Consider the following 22347-nt stretch of genomic DNA (forward strand, 5'->3'; position numbering starts at 1 on the left):
ATAAAATATGAAATCATGATTTCCAGCACGTTTAGATAAAAGAAGTTAAGAACCATTCTGCATTTTCATTATTTTATTCCAGAGGAGTTAAAGTATGTAAATTTAAACTTACTCTTTTTTGAAATTTAATTTGTAGTTCTTGATAAGTTGTTCATAAAAAAGTTAAATGTTGATGGAGAACTTACATTTAAAGAATATAAGAATTACATGAATATTGGAAAATATAAGAAATATTGCATTTGGAATTTAAAGAAAATTAAAGGTGAATTTGGTTTGACAATTATTGTATATTTACATTACCATATTTAACGTTAGTTTGAAGAAAGAAAATTAAAGACAAAGAATGTATCATACTAAAATTTGTAGAATATATTTCAATAATGCTTAAACTGATCTGAAAATAAAATAAATCCATTTCTTTCCTCTTTAGAATCAAATTGTCTGTATTAATACCTTCTGTTTCATATAAAATATAATCATACAAGATAAGAAAGATCATTGCGTATTCTATAATAAATTTTGTTTAACTCTTCTGGTTTCACAAACACAAATCTAAACGATTGGTAATCGAAATAGTCATTATAATAAAAATAAATTTCATAACAAATCGGTGAAAACTTTTCTGATTAATAAAATAGTTTACTGTACCTTCCAAATAAAATTTATATATGCCCCCTACAATTCGTGTGCTACAGTAATTTCATGCTTTTAAAACTTCAAAGGATTAATTTTCAAATAGAATAGATAACGAAAAATATATCAAAAATTACTTTGTTGTAATTCGTTGATCAATTTAAAAATATTTTTATGTTATAAACTGTATCAATTGTGCTGAGTTAATTTTCACATTTGATTTATATAGAATTAAAATATTTTTTATTTACGAATTGTTTTTCATAGAATTTTGTCATATTTTTCGAGATTCTTAACCTTTTAAGCTAATTTTATTGAATTTGAAAGATGTTTATCAACCTTTTGAAAATAAAATTTCCTTATATTGTATTTTCATTTTTTTCATTTTCAAATGGATCTAAAAGTTGTACTATTTTATTTTTAAGATTAATTTAGTTTAATAAGTTATTTATAGATATTTAATTTATTTTTGGATAACTCCTAAATATTTGCAGGAAAATTTACTATATGATTTCATTTACCTGTTTAAGATATTTCAGACAGTTTTATATTTCAATTATTAATGGCTTCGAAAGTGAAATATGAGTGACAATATACTATCTTGTTATGTATATATAATGTGCAGTAAAAGTATAATATAAATTAATATCTAATACAGATAAAGTTACCTAGTAAAGTGAACCCCCCCCCCTCGGTCATATCATGTATAGAACTCGACACGAAACATATCACACTTGCATTTAGAGATTAATTTATATAATATATAAATGTATACAATTTTATAACACCCCTATTTGAGGACACCACATTTACAGTTGTTTAAATACACAAACACGTTTAAAATTGTTTATATAATATATTATGTGAGTCTAAATGTTTAGTTAGTTTTACTAGTATGAATGAATTTATTAGATTGTTCAAGACGTTAAAGAATAGATTTCAATATAAGATATTCAAAGTTTTTGCCATAATCAATATATCTCAACAATTTTTGTTTTTACCAGTCATTTGAAATCAATTGGTGTTAATTATTTAGAAGACTTTGTACGTAAAAGTAATATCAACGGATGTGTTGTCCTGTACAAAAGACAACAATGTAAAGAGGAAGTCATAGCAAGAGGGCTGAGATTAGTTGTGCTCGGTTTACGAAAGTATTTTGTTTCGTACCCTGCATTGGTTGGTATCCTGTGTTGTTTGTATTGTCAGCACAAGTATATTTCCCTCAATGTATAAGGAAGGAGTAAGCAGATTCGGAAAGACAACTTGTATCCTGTCTGTTGACAAAAACCAAATTGTCCCTTCTTGCTTGATAACTTCTTGATTTTATTAAGATGACAGCCAATTATACTACAACCAAGAATAGAATCAGCGTATTGGCGCACCAGAAACTGAAGGTGATAATCTTGAAGATGTTTATAAAAGAGAAGAAGATGTGGAAATGAGCATAAGTAATTAGTTTGATGCAAAATTGTGTTTTAAATTAAAAACAGGAAGTGAAGTGTCTCCTGATACTGTAAACAAGACAACTCAATATTTGAGGAAGACGTCTACTAGATATTGAAAATTATGTTACTTCATGCATTATGGAATGAACGTTATTTCGCCCTTTGGTGTGAATATTACCCCGAGAGCGCAGCGACAAACTGGGATAAGTGCATTCAGATATTGCGATTGTTTTTTAGGATGCATTCACTCAGCTCTGCAAAATAGATATAACTCATTCATCTGATTATAATATTTCTATCTAATCCTCGCATTATTTTTATCCTTATGGAATTTTGTTGTTGTAGTTAATTAAAATAGATAAGAACAACCGACTTGTGTTTTATTACCTTATTGAACAAGTTCTCACATAAACATTTCATTGAATTGTTGACATTTATAGAACACCATTATTGCAGGTGGTTTGAACACCTTAAGGCACTACGAGTATTATTTATTGCTATTTAGGCTTATGCGTTGATTGGCTCTAATTAAAGATTTTAAAGGAATCTTGGTAAATTAATTACGCCAGGAAACCTATTTTAAATAAAATGTGTATAACAGTAAATAACAGAAGTTTTTGTTTTCACATAACATTAACTGAACGGTTTTAAAATTAACAAAGGATTTTAGCCCATACATCTATGGGTTTTTATATATAACTTTTCGTGCTTTTAGAACTTCTAGAAGTAAATGGTTGTCTTATGGTAATCATGATAATCTATAAAGATTGCACATACTACACTAAAAGTGTGTAGGTCCCTGTTATAAACATATTGCTGTTTTTCACTTAGGATAGTATGTTCAGAAACCTCTCATTGAACTTCCTAAGTCCTAAAAGGCCAAATCCCTTGTTTCCGGAATGATAGGATATTCCGGAAGGGGGGCAACATCCTGTAGAGATCCCATGTCACATCCACCTTGAAGGGTTAACGGCCAAAGGTGTGACATTCGTCTTATAAAAATGAACTCAACCGGACTACAATAAACCAGTAAAAGTGAATCTTCCCAGTTGCCTTTTTATCCAATTATAATGATAACGTACCTACTAAACTTTTCTAATTTTTACCTTTTTTTATTGCTTTGTTTTTTATTTCGGATTTTATAATTCTGAAACTACATTTTAAAACAACTGTCATATTTAAAATTGTGAAATAGTATAATTCTTTTGGAGTCATGTTAGTTCTTATTGTGAGAAATAGTAATGCAAATGTATACTTCTGTGACTCTTCGTAATCTGTGCATTTTTTATGTAATAACACAAAAATAGAGACAAATAGGCACAATACAAAAAGAACAGGACATGAAGAACGTTTATGTTCATCGTACAATTTTTAAATACTGTGTGTACTAACAGATTGCATTTTTCAGGAGATGTTATTTTAGTTTGTCGCTGTGTAATGTACCATATCTACGTGTTTTCACACTTGTAGTGATTGTGATTAAACACTGTATTTACCTATCACAGTTTTAGGCATTTTATCTTATGATAAACATTTTAATCTAAAATATAATAAAAAAAGTCAGCATATGCCGCATTTAATAGTATTAAGTATTTTAATTTACTAGACAAAACTGAGAAATAAACATTTCTTATTGTCCTGAAGAAACCTGTAACCAAGGCTGAATTTACAATGAGGACGACAGCTATGAGAGACACTGCAGATTGTATCATTTACAATGTGAAAATCCTTAATGGTAATTTTCAAACATCATTTAAGTTTTATTTGTTTTAAGTTTTATGTTAAAATGTATTGTTCTCTGGCTTTACTTTAAGAAGGGTGTATTTTATTAGGTTTTGGATGTTTATTCAAGCAAACCCCAATAGAACTATTTTGAGGATATTTCCTTTTGCGACATCGATCGTGATCGGGCGTAATGAAATCAAATAAATTTAATATCTTTAAAAAGATAAAAACAAGAGTACCGATTTCAAAATAACTTCAAAATTGTATGAGAGCAATCTAAAACTGATCTCTGTAGATTAAATCCACAGAGTGCAAGGAAGCGAGATAATCTCATTTATGTGATTAGTATCTTTGTATTTATCTAATTAATTACGACAAATTTCTCAGAAAACTCTTAAGCGTAATGCGAGGAATGAAGTTAATCAAATCCCCAAATCTTCGTAGATTATCAATTATATACGAAAGAATCCTCGGAATATCTCGTTAAAAGTCTCAATAACTGGTTATCTATGGGGGTTGTATTTGCAGAGTACAAGGAACCGAGATAATAAAATCTCATTACCTTCTTTTATGAACTTCGCAGATTACGAGAAACCAAGATAAGGTCATCAATATCGACCCAAATGGCAATGAAATTGAAAGCTTTAACCAAGTGTTATTCCTAACTCGAATCAACTCTGTGACCATCACGTTCATTCCAGCAGTGAGACAAAGACCTTCGTCGCTGAGCTTCTGGGAGGTTAACCATTACATTCTCAATGATCCCTTTCATCACAGGCACGGACGTGAGGGAGAAGACTAGGTAATTGGCGTAGTAGACATCATCATAATCTAAATTGGTATAGGACGTGCGTGAGCGTAGGCGAATACGGCGAGTCGACCACCCCTCTGGCCCTCTAGCCTGGTGAATCACCTTGATAGTGCTGTTCTCTATCTCTGATAAGGACCGTGTTTCAATCAACCCTCCGGCACGCAAGCGGCTTCAGTACTCGACTTATCTTCCCGTAACGTGTGCCAGTGCTGCCTATCGCACATCACTGCTCACTAACCTGCTTCCACCTATTCTGTCAGACACTTTTGTGCCACTCCGGATACGGAATAGAGCAGTTCCTTTGTTTTAAGTATCCGATTCTTCAATCGGTCAATTTCTAGCATAACTATGAAAATGACTTTACAATTATATTAATTATGACATCTCCAAACATTAAGATAAAATTAATACTGTAATTATGTATATTTTAGCAAATTAATAGAATAAACTTATAATCATATGTAAAAACAATAACAATAAGTAAAAAAATCAATAAAAATTAAAAATATATCTTGTACTCTAAATGAAACCACAACTTGCCGACCCAACATATATATATATATATATATATATATATATATATATATATATATATATGTGTGTGTGTGTGTGTGTATATATGTTTTATATATATTTTATATATATATATATAAAATAAGTACTATATAAATAAGTATTATACAAGTACATAATAATAAAATAATATAATATACACAAAATAAAACAAGGTTAGAATACATTACGTTTTGCTATACAATAAACTCTCATATTGCAATTTTCGAATCAAGCCTAAACATAAAAATTTGCACATTCATTTATTTGCAGTATTTTCACTCACGATTAGGTATATCAATATAAAAACATCGACGAAGCTGCAATACAAAGGAATTGTGGAAATAAATAATTATCAAATTTCAATAATATGGTTTACACGAATAAAATTAACGGTCAAATAGTTACTACAGTACTCAGACCAGTAGATGTTTTCTTTGGGAACATGTTTAAAGATTGATTCACACTGAAATAATATCGACCGTCTTTGTGTGTTTTGAAGGTTAGAGACACCTGAAATGTTAAAAAGCTCTTGGAGAGAAGATGTATCGGTTGGATAGCTCCATAGACCAGTAAAACCATCGCCAGTCAAAGTCAGGGACATGTAGACTATCATCATACAAGGTCGTCACAAGTGTAAAGAAAAAGAAAATTAAAGAATGTCTTATTTACCAGGCGAAGTTAGGGCTAAGAAGCCCTCTAACACCCTGGGGACCAACGGCTTAAAGATGACTTCCGAACCACCACCAATGGCCGGGCAGGCGGGCTGCTTGCAAGGACAGGATCGCTCAGCGGTCACCCATCCAAGCAGCAGTCACGCTCGACGTTACTTGGTTCGGTTATCCGCTACACTGCGTATTGGGATTGCAAATCTATGAGAAGAAAAATAGAGGAAAATTGGAGGAAATAAATATAAACAGGTTTTCAAATATTATTTTTTTATAAGACACCTACCTTACTCTCCAAATTATCCTTGCAGTGCTCGAACTCGGTGTTGAAGTATGATTCATTGGTAAATAAAAATGACCATATTTTGAATTGACTTTGGTGGCCTTCTTACGGTCGCTGCCTCTTGCAGAATTTCTTTCTTTTCATAGTAATACGAACTTTACTTAGTTTTACTGAAATTTTCATGAATTTCATTTATTATGAAACAAAAATTGTGTATTATAAAATTATGGTATTGATAAACAAGTAAATAAGTTGACATTATACCGTTCCTTCTCAGATAAAACTGTGTTGTTTAGTTTTCCAAAACAATGCACTCATTGATTTATTTTGGTATTGCAATAAGTTTCATACCACAAGTGCCATATGAGTGTGACTTATGACAGATAAAACGGAACAAAATTGAGAAAAGATTGACTTATGATACTGACAGATATTCCCCTCCCTGTTCACTTATTCCACGAGTCACCGATGCTTTGTTTATTCTGACATAATAATCCCGTTCTCTAAGTTTGATACATTTCATTAATGTGTCTTATTTAACAGTAAAACTACAATAATTTCAATTTATCTTCATTTTACAAGACATTAATGAAAACAATACTGTATTCTATGTAATAACAGCACTAAAAATATACCAGTTGAGAAATGAATAGAGACAATACTGATATTCCAATAAAAGCACTTAACAGTGTTTTACTGAACTATACAATTTTTAATCGACTTATATTTATATTTTTGCATTACTTTTTACTTATAAATATGATAACGTGAATCTTTGGCATCAGCATTTGTGGAAGTAGAAAATAATTGTAGTTTAAAAGGTTTACCAACCACCCGACAAATACAATAAATTCAAACGACCATACAAAAAACGAGTTTTTATTATTTATTTAATGAAAACCACAAGTAAAGTATAACATATATGGTATTTTTAAATTGGTAATTAAGTAAAAATATTGATCGTTACCTTAAAAAGAATTGACTCGAACCTTACACCCCGTGCTTGCTGGTCTTAAAAACTTTTTCATTTTAATATATAAAAACTAGAAGAAATTTCATGTAAAAACGCCACAATTTAGGTACTAATAAGAGAACGGGGCCAGTTTGAAGATTTTGACCAGAAACAGTTTTTTTTTTAGCGCAGCGAGTGAATGACGCAACCAATTTGTTTTTACATTGACTTTTTGGTCTTGTACACAACTTTGCTGTATCTCTTATAGTTTCAAAGATCCATTCAGTGTGCATAACATTTGTAACACACTGTATACCTCCCATGAAGCAAGACATTTGAACTACAATTTAGTGTCACGGAGACAAACACAACTTCAGACTGGGATCTCGTGTGATGTTTTTATGGACAGAAGTTTTATGGACACTGCAATTAAGACACCCCTTCTAACCTGTTTATGGGTAGTCGAAGCGTGTCTTTCCTGTACACGTGATAATTGGAGCCTGTTGCAAAGGTATAAGTTGTGAATGAACGAGGATAAGAATTGTTTTCATCCAGTAAGTTTGGTCCTTACACCATTAACATTTGGATTAGACTATTTGTAAATTGGTTATGCCTTCCTCATTATTTTGGTTTTGAACTATATTAGGCACAGTGGAGAAACACTTAATGGTAAGGTCGATTCCCCATTTTTACCACGCTTCGCCAAGGATTTACGGAGTTAGTTTAATAACTACGCTCCTGTGAAGTTCAATCATCGGAGAAGATGATGCCAGCCAAATACAGTGTCGATGGTTGTAAGATCGACCTCAGAGAACATGTTGAAGAATTCAATAACTAGACCAGGGCTGGGTTATGTAATCTTGATAGGTCTAGGTTTACGGCCGTTAGAAATTTTCGAGCAAGAAAAACTTTAAAATCTGTAATTTCTTTGTCTATAGATCTAAAAAAGTTTTGACAAAAAGTCTTGATCATGGATCTTCTTATTTGGCTGAAAGAGCCCTCTCTTGAATTGATGAATTCGACTTCATTCGAATACATTCGACTTCCTAGTAGATAGACCCATAATTTCATAATAAATATCCTCAGTTAAGGAGGTATTGGAAGCCTTCATATGAGCTACTGTACTTCAGATTTTAGGAATACGTCCTCACTTTCAACAGGAGTTAGTTGAATCCCCAAAATATCACCGGAGAGTATTTGAACACTCTGTAAATTTAAATTATCAACCACTTATATGACGTATCACAAGTGTAACGTTTGTGACGTTATAATAACATGAAATATTTTTGAGGTTCTATTTAATTGTAACTTGTAGTACGCATCTGTTTATTGTGAGGTTTCAATTTATACCGTCGTATAAAAAAATATTGGTATGATATAAAATAATACAATGTACAGGGTGTAAATTAAGTCCTGATACGCGTGGACTCGTATATTCCAACCGGATTGATATATCCATGTAAAAACTTCACAATACCTATTAAGATACTTTTGTGAACTTTTTGAGGGATAAAAGTATTTCCCCCTTTTTAAAAGGTGGGTAGAGGGGGGTCACTTTAAATTTTCAAATCTCAAACCCTATCTTTTGACACGTCATTTGAAAGTTAAATTCAAAAGGAACACAATGACATGAAAAAATATCTCTAAGACGGTCCTAGCAAAAGTTATGGGCAAAAAATCCCCTTACATCTAAGGGTGTATATTAAGTTCTGATACGCCTGATAAATAGACCTTTAAAATACGTACAACCAACTACTCCGGATATGTACGTGTGTTCGTTTCTCACCAGCACTGGTTCCAATGAACCAGAGACTGCCTCTGCGTTTCTGTGCAAACAGCTTAATTCTACAATATATGCTCTAAGGTGCTTATCGATGTTTGCAGACATGCAAACGCTTAAATGCTGGGTTATTTTGGCCTGGTGCAATCAAGTTTGAGATATGGCATCGTATAAGGGGGGGGGTTCGACATCTCCAATAATTTTCAAGACTTTTTTTGCTCCAGATGAGGGCTTTTAGGGTAGCGAGGGATTGTGCAGCGAGACATCTGTAGGTGGAGACCTCACGCTTTGCAGACCTACTAATTTATCATACTGTCATTTTTGTTTGAACAAATCGTTGTTTTTTCTCTTTATTAGACCACTCATACAGTACAAGGCAAAGGAATGCTATTGTTTCGGGTAGATTTAACTTTCACAAAATTTAGTTCTTTATTGTGGACCCGAACTTTTTAATTATTTGGCGATAGAGTTAAATTCAATTAGGGTTCTCAACGATTAAAATTAAAGTTACGTCATACTAGTGTGGAAAGGCTTTCCATCGTGTACAAAAAGCCTTTCGGTAGACGCGTGCAAAAATTACTCATTTTAAAATTAAACTTATTTGTTGACGTTTAAATTAATTTTTATGTTCTTCTAATTATTTATTTTATGGTTTTACAGAATACTACATGCTTGTTGACGGGCACAAAAATCCTGTATGTTCTATTGAATAAATAAATTACTTAAGATATGTCCCGGAGATTGAGTGCCAACCTAATATTTCAATTGTATAGTATAAAATGATAGAAGAGTACGATAGTGAAAACAATTTCAGCTAAACCTACTAGACAGGTAAAAAGTAGACATATAACAACTCGATGGTATTTTACTTCTGATACTGTACGTCTGGATTCGCTCCGTATTCCGATACACGCTACCATCAATGAAACAATATTGACGGTTCTAGTGGTTTAGGTGACTGAATTAATTACCAATGGTAATGTGTGAATCGTTTTACCGACCATAGTCGGCCTGTTAGTCCTGAAAAGAAGTTAAATGTTTTGACAAGGCTCTGATGGGGTGATTTTGACGAAGAAGAATCACTCGGAGGTGACGGTTCCCCGAGAGGAAATGATTTAAGAGAAATCACTCGAGATATAAATCACTTCCGCACAAATGTTGGTCTTTTCCAATAAGTTGAAAGTGAGTGAGAGGCGCGAGTTGACGGGGGCGAAGAGTGAGGGGGAGGGAAGGGGACAAAGCCGCTAAGTCGATGTTGATTGATTGATCCGCGACCCGAGACCGTGACCACGAGTTCGACAGACGACGCCACTAGAGCCACAAATCGGCATCGCCTTCATTCAAAGGGTGCGGAACGAGAAATGTATTTGAGATCCAAATGAAAACGCCGAACCGAGTGCGTTTGGCAAGGAGCGAAATGGTTTAGCTAATTGGTTGTGGGGGGAGGGCCGGATGATAGACTCGCTCACTCGGATTACGTGTAAATAAGGGCATCAGATCGAGGGGAGCAATGATTGTTATATGGGAGAAGAAGAGGGTTTGATATTGGAGGGCCGGGACGACAAGCGCGGCGCGGCGGGTACGGGGCCCGACATCTAGCGCTCGGCCCGCCACCCGCCAGTTGCGGTCTGTTATCCCATTACGCTGTAATACACAGAACAACAATTACAACGCAAACTAAAAACTGCTTTCACGCGGATACTGTTTGCGGTTATGCACACGCAACGTCCGTACACGACTTATAAAAAGTGCATAACCTATCCTACGATTGAACAATTATTTTCTATTTATAGGTCAACGTGGATTAAGTATGATCTATCCAAAATTTCGAGGTGATAATCGAATTGTAAAAAAATATGTATTTTATAAAAACTAGAAAAATTATAATTTTGCTGCAAGCCAAGTGGCAACATTGACACTGCGGTTTAATGTGTTATGTATTGTATCGTTATAAGAAATTAAATAATGACATAATGTATCAATTGAAGAACACGAATTTAGTAAAGAAAGTAAACATGTCTACCACGTCTAACCCTTTTCTAGATAAATGTTTCAGAAAGTTTTTAAGCTTTGAAGTTTTACAATGCCTTAATTTAATATTTGGACAAATTGACACTATTAATGAAAATTATAAGCAATGAAAGCAGCTTTCAAATAAAAAATACAGAATAAATCCTCTATAATACATGTTAACAAGTAAGAAACGTGGTGTGGGTTTGTTATCTCTTTTGGTAATTAAATATTCTTAACTATGGTTTGTCCTTTGTTTTTTATCTCCAATATTCTAACATTTTTAATTTGTACTTTAATTTGTTCGTATGTTTTAATACTACTTATATATTTTTTTACTTTGAAAAATGAAATTTTGGTCTGAAATAACTTAAAAGGTGTAAAGATAAGACCTGTGTTTTGTGCCAAAAGTGCTTTTCCTTATTTTTAATACCGTATATTAAGGGGCACTGATTCAAAAACGCTGTGTTGGGATTCACCCGGTTGGGAAGGGGCGTTCCTCCTAAAATTTCAATACGCTAAAAGCCGTTCCCGTTGATGCTCAAATATCCACCAAGTTTTTCTTTTCATTTGTAATCGTTAAAACTTAGTCATAGAGTTGAACTTATCCCAGTATACTGAAGTATTTATATGCACCATTATACCCTCGTATATATGCCTTTTTGAATTCACACATACTATATAGGGAATTTTATGTCATAATTTTATTTGTTATAGTGAACATCTAAACAAGCATATTTCTGTAAAACAATCCAAATTTTTTTTTAAGGTTGTAACGAGTTCGGTATATTTTCATAATTTGTTTTAGACGCCAAACAAAATGAAAAGCGACAGTTATCTCGTACAAATTCTTGTTTAAAAAGCTTGAATTACTTTCTCTTGTCTTTAACTATAAATGCAACATTTTCATCTATGGTTTCTTATGAACCAAATGACCATTTTGATAAACATGCAAATCCAGTAAGAAAACCAATTGAATATCAGAAATCGCATTGAACGGAATGAGCTCACTTCTTGGAAATAAGTAGGATAAATGGTCCCACTGAGTAATATATTATGTTCTGTATTATCTGTTAGAAGAGTTAGTTATTAATACACTATTTAGTAATTTAATTATATGAAGAGCGAATCACGTACGGTTTGTCGTCCCCTTTCCCTAGACACTCCCGACACAATAACTGTTCACCGTACTATTTCTATTTGCGAATTATATAATGTTATACTATAATCTAGTAATGAGTTTTTACCTGGAATAAAATTCTCAAAACGCTGGTTCCGTATCAATGCGCCGTTCTGCAAAGTGGATAAGTCTAGATAGGAGTTTAAAACTGACTTGTAAATGCCTACTTTAAAAATACATTGGGTATCAGAATGTACACTTCATATAGAGACGACATACAATCCTATCTGCTGAACTCTAGCGGCATCGAGGCGTACTTAAATATGTTGAACAATTAGTCGACACTTGCACGACCTTCACTCGACATCGCGAACCCACTTATTTAGAGCCTAGAGAATGTGGCATACTCCGACCATAGTATGGCTCCTCTATTTGCAAAATATATACTCTGCGGTTTAATGTGTTATGTATTGTATCTTTATAAGAAATGAAATGATGACATAATGTGTCAATTGAAGAACAAGAATGTAGTAAAGAAAAGTAAACGTGTTTTATTTTACCAGGTGAAGTTAGGACTAAGAAGCACTCTCTAATATTTAACCTGGGGACCAACGGTCTCAAATGGCCGGGCAGGCGGGCTGCTTTGCAAGGACAGGATCGCTCAGCGGTTACTCATCCAAGCAGCAGCCACGCTCGACGCTGCTGGACCCGGTTATCTCGCGATAAGCGCCGTATCCGCTACACTGCTCCATTTGTAGTAGGGCGTAAAAGATAATTTTCTATATCTGATTTCTGATTTCTATATTCTGTGATAACAGAGTGGTCCGAGACATTATTGTCTGCTTGATGAAACATCAATATCGGAATAGTACTTGTACTCATATATTCCACCACGATCCGAGTACTGAAGTTATGCTAGACTTTGATACGATCTGTCACTCAGCCACATGGCGCCCACAATGTAATGCGTGAAGAGAACAGAGAGTATTCACTCTTTACGCAGCACGAAGCGCTGTTCACCATTTATTTTCCGTTCCCTTTTTCTTGAGCTGGAGACAAACGCAGTAAAATGCCTCGTCTGCGAGCGACAGCCCTTGTCACCAACTGAACGCCGCGCCGCGCCCCTCTTTATTTCAGTCAGAACTTCCTGTCAACGTCGACCCCTCATTGAATACAAATATCTGGCCAACGAGGTGTGATAACGTAACGATCATTCTCTGTCGCCACTAAAACAGTTCTGGAGGTGATAAATAGTAACGGGTATGTCGCAATTCCGATCATAATAAATAATACCACCGGCCGTTCTGGATCCCTTTTTCTTTAATAAATTAAACTGTATCTGGACTTAAACAGAAGCCACCTACACATTGATTATGACTTCCCGATACTCCAATGTTCACATAATACAAATTAGGGCATCAAAAAAGTCAATCCGAATTCTTCTCCTTCGAACCTACTATGTCCATAATTAAAGTACTATCTAAAACTCCCACATAAAACATTTTGAAACAGTTGGTCCATTTCGACATATAAGAAGTTTTCAAGATGTTAAGTATTTAATTTTCAAACAATTGTGCAAATATAATATACTTTTCTAATACATCATAATGAATATGGAGAAGTAAATGTTGAGAGAAATTGAACTTGTTTCAACGCCTGGCCTACAGTTTTATCTCGCCTATTACAAATAGACATTGCGCACTCAAGATCACCTCCAGTAGTTTGGTCTAATGGATAACAATATAACTGAGTCAAGTAACAACAAGCGTGACTTCTCTTTGGATGAGTGACCGTCGAGCGATCCTCTCCTTGCAAGCGGCTTATCCGCCTTCCTTGTCACTGATGAAGTGAGATCATTTAGGAAGCTGTCATGAACAAATGCCCAAATAAACTAGGCATGGAAAGCGAGGCTGTGGTCATAACAACATAAAGGATCCTTAAAGCTTTGGTAAGTTATAATTTTAAAGAGACACAATGATTAACACGTGTTAGTGAAATCAATATCTTATATTTACCTGCGGAATACACTTCAGAAATGTGTGGAATAAGTTTTGGAAAAACGAAGTGTAGATAAGTTTCAAATAAAATCAAAATATAGGATTGGTATTGAGACTGTCAACTCCGATTCCTGCACTGATTTCAGAACAATGGCGGTAGAAATATGAAAGATGGAGAACTTCTACTAGAAAACAGGCCAACGATATTTATATTTTTGTATTTAAAATTGTGTAATAATATACCCAAACTTCGATGAAATAACGTTAATTTCATACAGTAACATATAGTAAAGTTACATTAGTCAGCGCTCACACAAACTAGTGCCTTTGTCCACCACCCGCTATGACGAACTGAGTCAAATCTCATTTTCTGTTAATTTCACAATGAAAATATTCAAGAAGAAACAATATACAAGACATAAAAATATCTTCCAGTTCAGGTTTATGCCCCATCACATTGGCTTCCCGTTCTGTTGGACATATCAAACCGTTAAACAAACCAGCATGAAAACCCCATAGGCACCTTACTCTTTCAAAGTACAGACACAATGGTTTTGAGAACGACTTTCCACTCTATTAAATACTAAATATTCAATTATATTTCTAATAATTTTATAGTTTAAAAGAATATATCTTTTAATTTTCAAACAAAAATAACTTCTTTATTTTTTTATAGTAATAATGAATATATTTAATATCTAAAAACTATTTTAACCTGTCAATTATTATAAAAATCTGTATTGCTGAATTAACGTAATAAAAATTAATGTACATGTATTTATGTAAAACAATATGCATGTAAAGTACGTTGAATATAATCAAAAAACGTATTTTTAAAAATCAAACTTTCTCATTTGATTAGCAATGCAAGAGGGTTAGATGTAGTTATACATATAATGCAATGTAATCAATGCTTTTTTTTAATAAATGAATTTTGAATTTGAGTTTTTGAATGTAAAAATCAAGAAAATTTAAAATATTTTACCGAATTTCTGGAATATCATTATAAATACAACATAAAATTAAATAGAATTCCTACATGCTAATCTCTAGATTTTTCAATCGAATCTTAGTTGGTAGTTTACGATTCAACTATTTTTCTTCTCAACATCGGGCAGAATGTGATCTCAGTGTCCTGTCTACAGGATGCAGACGGACACGGAGGCCGAGGCCGAGACAAGGCCTCTGGAGACCAAAGGCCCTCCAAACCTGACCTTCTCCATAGCCAAAATCATGGAGCCAGACAAGAGACTGTCCCCGAGACTCTCCTACCCCGCCCACCTGGACTCCGCTTTCAAGAAGTACGTGCCGGTGATCCAGCCACACAGCCTGCTCCACCACTACCCCGTGCTGTACTACCACCCTGCCTCCGCCTACTACTTGAGGGCCGCTGCCGCCACGGCCGGCACGCAGCCCGAGAAGTTGGTCCAGGAGCCTACCGCCGAGTCCGAGGCCAAGGATGCCGGAGAGACCCGCGCCTCCACCAGACACAAGACCTTCACATGTACCGACTGTGGAAAGGTGGGAATTTGACATAACAAACCTAGATTAATGAAACCTTCCTTGGCCTTCTTTCTCCCAGTAATGTTTAGTAATTCCCGTGTATAACAGTTTCACGTCACTCGACATGACTAAATCCAGAGGAAGTCACGCAAAACAATCCAGTGCCTTCAACAAATTAAGGCTGCCACACTGGCTCCCTGGAAACCTGTCATTCCTCCCTAGAAATGTCGTAGAGGAAACGATGTATTATGCGACTCTTTGTTTTTTATGATTCAGTCCCAGAAGCTTAGGATTGTGCACTTGGCTTTCAAAGCATAGCACTTAACCACATCACTCGGAAAATCCAGTCCTTCCTGGGTAGCTTCAAACCACTTTTCGGAATCGCTGGATGCAAGAACAAGATGTAATTTTTCTCTTAAAATCTTCTCAAGGATGCAACCAATTTGTTTCGGGTGAAAAGAGTTTATGGGTGAGGAGGATTGCACTGTGGTGATCGATCCTACCCATCCTCTCTTCTGCTTTTTTGAGGGGTGATCTTTAAGAGTACTGCGAGTGAAGGAAGGAGTGCGTTATTAGCGTAGATATAATCATAGTCTTTTCATGTACTCCCCAGGAAACTGTCTCCATGCCGAAAATTATGTCATAGGTGGGATGGTTTAATCATTGTCTGAGCTGGAGTATTCGATTTTAGAACAGTAAAAGTCAAATTTATTTTTTTATATTTTGCATTTTTCATCAATAATGCACAAGGTGTTTTACCACTGTCCAGGAAACGATCCTACACATTCATTTAAACAAGGGGATATCTTACGAGTACCGTGTTTGATGTTGGTAGTCCTGAGAGTCAGGTGATGCTGTTTGTTCCATGGAAATAACATAACCTCAAAATCTAAGGTTGCGAGCTATTTATATATTTGTGTAGATAATTATAAATCCTAGATTAATGAGTAATAAGACCCAGTAAAGTTGTTAAGTACACATCCCTTGTACAGTTGTTTACAACAGATTTATTATAAATAAACAGGAATAATATGGGTTCGTTTCTTTTTTAACCATGATAATATACTACGCAATATTCGTTTGACGTTATAGGTATTCAACGCCCACTACAACCTCACGCGGCATATGCCAGTACACACAGGGGCTAGACCTTTCATCTGTAAAATCTGCGGCAAGGGGTTCCGACAGGCCTCGACACTGTGTCGGCACAAAATTATCCACACGGAAGAAAAACCCCACACTTGCAACACGTGCGGCAAGGCTTTCAACCGTAGCTCCACACTGAACACGCACACGCGCATACACGCCGGCTACAAGCCCTTCACCTGCGAGTTCTGCGGCAAGGGCTTCCACCAGAAGGGCAACTACAAGAACCACAAGCTGACCCACAGCGGGGAGAAGGCGTACAAGTGCAATGTCTGCAACAAGGTAAGTCGCTTAACACCATCTTACACTTACTGCGTCAAATCTTTTAACTAGAAGGGAAACTAACAATATTATTCTCCACAGAGAGATACTTACATCTGTTCTACAATTATTTTGTTGGGCGGTGACATTGATACAATTTTTATTGTTCCTAAAAAATAATTTAAATAGTTGCGTTACCATAAAATGTTTGTATTATTACAGTTATAAATCCCTGGAAGCTGGGATAAGATTTAGTCCCGTAAACCACTGTATATAATCAATAAGTGAGTAAAAAAAAACATATGGTAAGTAGAATGGTCAGAGGTTTTTAACCTATTGAAAAGTCAATTAAGGGTCAGTCAATTCTGATGGACAGAATTCCTCCTCAGTTTGGATGGAAATACAAACTGCGCTAGTTCAGTATAATTTGCCATATCGTCTGGCTTATAGTTCATGTTTCTAACTGTGGAAATATGATATAAATAACCAAATTCCTCGCTTATCAAATTAGTTACCGAGTTCAAACCGAAAAGCTTGATATCTACCATCTAAACAATTGCAACGAGCAACTCCTGTTAATTTAGGAAGTTATAAACATTACGCTATCTACAATAGTAGTGAATGTTATTAAAACAGGACTTTTCTAATATAGTTTAGTTTTGGACGAGGTCTTTCGAAACCAAAGGTTTCATGTGGAGTCGCCTGATAATGCAACCTTTGGTTAAAACTAGATTTCTCCTATTTAAACATACATTTTCTTCCCTGCAAGTTATCATTACCCAGAACTGACCCTTGGAAATAACCATATGTCTTTGTAGCCAAATCTAACTTTGTTAGGGTACATGAGTTACATATTTAAGATTACCTGTATCATTCGTTTTCAGGATTACGGAAGAAGCGGATGTTCTGAGAAGACGTCTATCTATAATACGAAATTGGATAGGACGTCATGAAGAACATGGCTTAGAGATAATAGAATAAACAAGCTTTTAATTCCCATCTTTATTTTATGCCCTTACTCGTTCACAAGATATAGTAAAGTATTTATTTAATAAGATATGCAACTTATAGTTACTTACAGCCAAACATAACCTACTAATACAGCTGATAATATCTATCCTGTGCTCCTGTACGGACAGATCGTATATTATCTGTGCAGCTTGTGGGGATTTTGCTCACCGCTTTGCTTTCTGAGAGACAGAATGCCAATAGAATTCCGTGTTCATTGGAGGTTTGTCGTTTTATGTAAGATGGAGACTTTGAAAGTGAGTCAACTCGACCAGTCCTGGCAGGCGAGGCGATCAAAGTTGTGCTGTTCAATGACAGTAATGTATGTTAATGTTGCAAGAAAGTGATTAAAAAGACAACTTCTGCTATTTCTTCTCTCAGATGTGGTTCTTTTTTATTTATTTTTGTTCTCTTAGGGCAAGAAGCTTATACAATTGCAACTAGTCCTATAAGGACCTTTGCACTATTTCAGGAGTGACAGGATATTCTGGATGGGTAAGGCTGGGAGTAGGGGCCGCCTCCCGTCGAGATTCATGAGGAGAAATTTAAGGTACTAATCTCAAGTCATGTCCCCTCGGAAGAAGGGAAAGCCTGCTCTGAACCAGCCTCTCTAGTCAAAGCAGGCAGGGGGCGGCACACCCTTATGTCTAGGCTGGCAAGAACCTTTGACTCTTAGGGAACGAACCCTACCAACTCCAAAAGTCACCTCCCGCAGTAGACTAGACCTATCAAATCACCCTTGCATCCCAGAATCTCGACATTTGCGGATAGTGATGTGCCGCTCCTGGACATCAATAAGGTTGCCCATATTAAATGATACATCGGTTTTTGCTGTAACCAGTGTGGGTTCAACTGGAAGATAAAAACCAGCCAGAAGTGAACCCTCGGGAGACTCAGAAGTGGTCTCAACTTTGCAAAAATTCAAAATCACTAATAAAGTGATAACATTTAGATAGTCATATGTATGTTAACGGTTAAAATTGGAAATTGGAGTTTGTTATATATTTCTCATAAAATGTGTTTAGCACTGAGCGGTTAACACCCATAAGATGGAATGAATTTTACAATTTGTATTGTTTCAAATATAAGCTTGGCCTGAAAATCAAAAAGACAGATAAGTGTACTTAGACTCATTTTCAAGTTACTTTTCCGATGATTGACCTGTGTAAAAGCCACTTTATTAAAGTTTGGAGGAATTATCACACAATTTTGAATACGAAAATAGATCTCTTTGGCCTACTGTTTTCTTGTAGAAGTTCTCCACGTTCCCTATTTTCACCGCAGTTGTTCATAATTTAATTTTTTTTGTATAATAATATGTGTTGACGGCTTCAGTACCTATCCTATAATTTCATTCCTCTCTAATTTATATACAGGGTGTTCAGTAAAATTGTTCCAATACGTTGGAATTGTGTTCTACACATAAAAATGAGCAAAAACGTTCATATGAAGGTATGTCCTAAAACCTTTAGTTTTCCATCTATCTGTCTGTATGTGTTTTTCGTAAAAAAATTATAGCTTTTGAACTAATTAAAATACAGTTATGAAACTTGAGAATTGTATTAACCTTTGATAGGCCTTTTTGAAAATACATTATGAAAAATCCTTTTACCTGTTTCAAAATGGCGGACGTTTAAATTATTCCATCAAAGTAACTAAAAACCTACTAACACTTTTACTGAACACCCTGTATTGACGCCCCTTCGTGTCTGTACATTTTTTCCGGCAATACGCACATACCTATATTATTATTAATAAAACTACTCCAAAAATATGTTCTTCAAGGATGTGTCTATTGCAGGCTTTTCACCAAATCTACAACCTGACGTTTCACATGCACACGCACAACGAGAAGAAGCCGTTCACCTGCAGGATCTGCGGGAAGGGATTCTGCAGGAACTTTGACCTCAAGAAACACATGAGGAAACTCCACGACTCCTGCGTGGTCGAGAGTCAGGATCAGGGTACACCACGGCCTCCACTGTCCAGTCCAGGATTTCTCGGCGTCAGTCCTCTCATGATGCCCTCAGTAGCCCTGGCCCACTCCACCCCCTACATCTCCAAGCTCTTGTGACACCAGGAACGAATCCTATTTCTCCATCCAAGGACTTTGGTTAATAACTAATGACGTTCTCAGAACCCTCCGTCTTCGTTTCGTTCATTTTCGTCTACCATTTCTTTTTGAACGTGACAGTTCATTTTATCCACTGTAAATTTGACATCGTAAGTTGCAACAACAATGGCCAGTAATACATAAATACATTTTCTATTACCAAATTGAATATGACTGACAGAAAGGCATTTACTAGGAAAGGGCTGACGAGTCATCGGGAATTAATAGAGATGTTATTCGCTGTAATAAAGCACCATGACTGCACTAATTCAAACAACAATTAATATTTAGAATAATATTTTTAGAAAAAAATGATTGAACGGCATGAGGAAATTTGTATTTTATAAAGCACGTCTATTGCATAATCCTTACATTGGTACTCGGTATTCATGCCTCACAATCAAAATAAGCAGATAATTAATTCCATTAAAACATTATTGATTAATTACACTAAAACTTGTATTTTTAATAGATAATACCTCAATACAAAACTATTTTTCAGTAAATGTACAATTTAATAATTCAGACTCTGTATGCAACGATGCAAGTGTTTACGGAGTAGTACAGTGCTATAAAATTAACTGTTGAGTTACAAAGTATGGTTGATTTCTTCCAAGATTCAGTCCAAAATTTACAAAAGGTTACGTACGTTTTGAAGTGTGTTAACAATCTAAAACTTGTACATTTTATAATAAGGTTTTCTTTGTTATCTGAGGAAATATTATTGTATTCAGTTTTAGCTCGAATATACGTGGTTGAAATGTTTCCCTCTCCGTCTTAAATCAAGGACCCTAGTTGGGACTGGCGTAAGAGTGACGCAGGCTTATGCAGAAATCTCTTGTTAAAGTTATTTACAGTAAGTAGTAAAGCTGTAAATTATTATAACTTTCCAAATTGTTAATAAAGTTTTACCACGTATCTTTTTCGTAATGCAACTTTTAAAAATGAAACTTTAGTTCGGAAAAGGTCCTAAAACTTGCTTTTCTACTGGAAGAGAATAACTCTTCGTCGAAAATCTTAAATTTAGGCTTTGATCAAGCGGTTTATATGTAATATTTTATCCCAAGTGCTACAGTATGCAAATGTGATTCACTGATTCTTCAAATTTTGCTATCCGACCAGTTTCTTGGAACTAGGCATTGAAAATTAAATATAACATTGTACTTACTCTTACTCGGAATTGGTCACAGATAGTTAATTTGTATTAATGAAACAAAAACTGGTCAATTTTTTTTGTATTTTTAAATGTATTTTGTACAAACGCGTTCAACAGTATTTTGTCAAGAACATTGTTTAAACTTTTTATCTTATTATTAAGTATTTTTAGGCACGTTATTTTCCAGCTTGACCTGAGCTTACATTTAAACTTGGCATAAATTCCAACATTTATAAAAATTTTCAAAGTAGCATGATAGGTTTTTATTCTTTAAAAGCCTCCAAAATTGTCCAAAAAGACTATCAGACTTAATTGTTGTCTACTTTTCGTCTACTTCTTCATTACATTATAATCATAATTCGGCATTAGACATCACAATTATTAAATATTAAAATGACTCATTTGTCCCAATCATATTTAAACTATTTGCTAATTGACCTGGTTTGATTTTAAAATAGCCGCTAAAGCCTCACAGATTTCCTCGCGTAAAGAAATACGCTGTGGGTTTATACCCTGTTCACGTTGCAATGTCACAAATTAAACCATCAAAATTATTAAGTCACTAATAACTAATTATGGAGTGTTTTGGGAGAATGTTATACAAACATTTGAATTACGAGCTAATATCATGTGTGCTAATATGTTACTAGACTAATAAATGGGCCCTCATATGTTTTGATATGTGTATATTAAGAGCATTCGATTATCTATATTAACTCTAATACCACTCTTCACCAAAGTCCCTACTATGGTCCTGAGATTACCAGTAATGTGTATTGTATATAGGTCACCTACGCCCTTGAGCCTACCGAAGTAGGTTTGCTATAGCAGTAGAGTAGTCATAGACAATGTAATGTAACTGTTGTAACATAAACTACCATGTTGGAACTTCCTTGCATTTATTTATTATTAATTTATTATGTAGTCGTTAATATAAATATACCAAAGATATTTTTAACAAGTCTCGTCCTTTCATTTTCTTTCCTCATAATGGACCAGTTTGATTTATATTAATTCATTTGTATTGGTGTAAATTAATTGTATGTCTTATTTGATGCAAAAAAGCCATAAGAAACTTTGGGTCTTTTTCGTTTAAGGGCCAGTACAAAAGACCCTAGCTTGCCTATTCAAAACTCAGATCACGCGATGCTTGCCCGCTGCACAGCGCTTTGCGCTGCTTGCTC

General features: G+C 34.8%; 1 protein-coding gene across 1 annotated transcript in view; it reads left to right on the plus strand.

Annotated features, from left to right (window-relative positions):
• LOC124370034 (fez family zinc finger protein 1-like) overlaps positions 1-22108 on the plus strand; it is a 70150-nt gene extending 48042 nt beyond the window's left edge. The window contains exons 2-4 of the mRNA XM_046828341.1: positions 15122-15497; positions 16572-16907; positions 19696-22108. Coding sequence (XP_046684297.1) covers positions 15123-15497; positions 16572-16907; positions 19696-19968 — 984 coding nt within the window. The 5' untranslated portion in view covers position 15122 and the 3' untranslated portion in view covers positions 19969-22108. The remainder of the gene's footprint in view (positions 1-15121; positions 15498-16571; positions 16908-19695) is intronic.
• Positions 22109-22347: the final 239 nt, after the last annotated feature.

This window comes from Homalodisca vitripennis, chromosome X (genome assembly GCF_021130785.1).
Source record: "Homalodisca vitripennis isolate AUS2020 chromosome X, UT_GWSS_2.1, whole genome shotgun sequence".
Taxonomy (NCBI): domain Eukaryota; kingdom Metazoa; phylum Arthropoda; class Insecta; order Hemiptera; family Cicadellidae; genus Homalodisca; species Homalodisca vitripennis.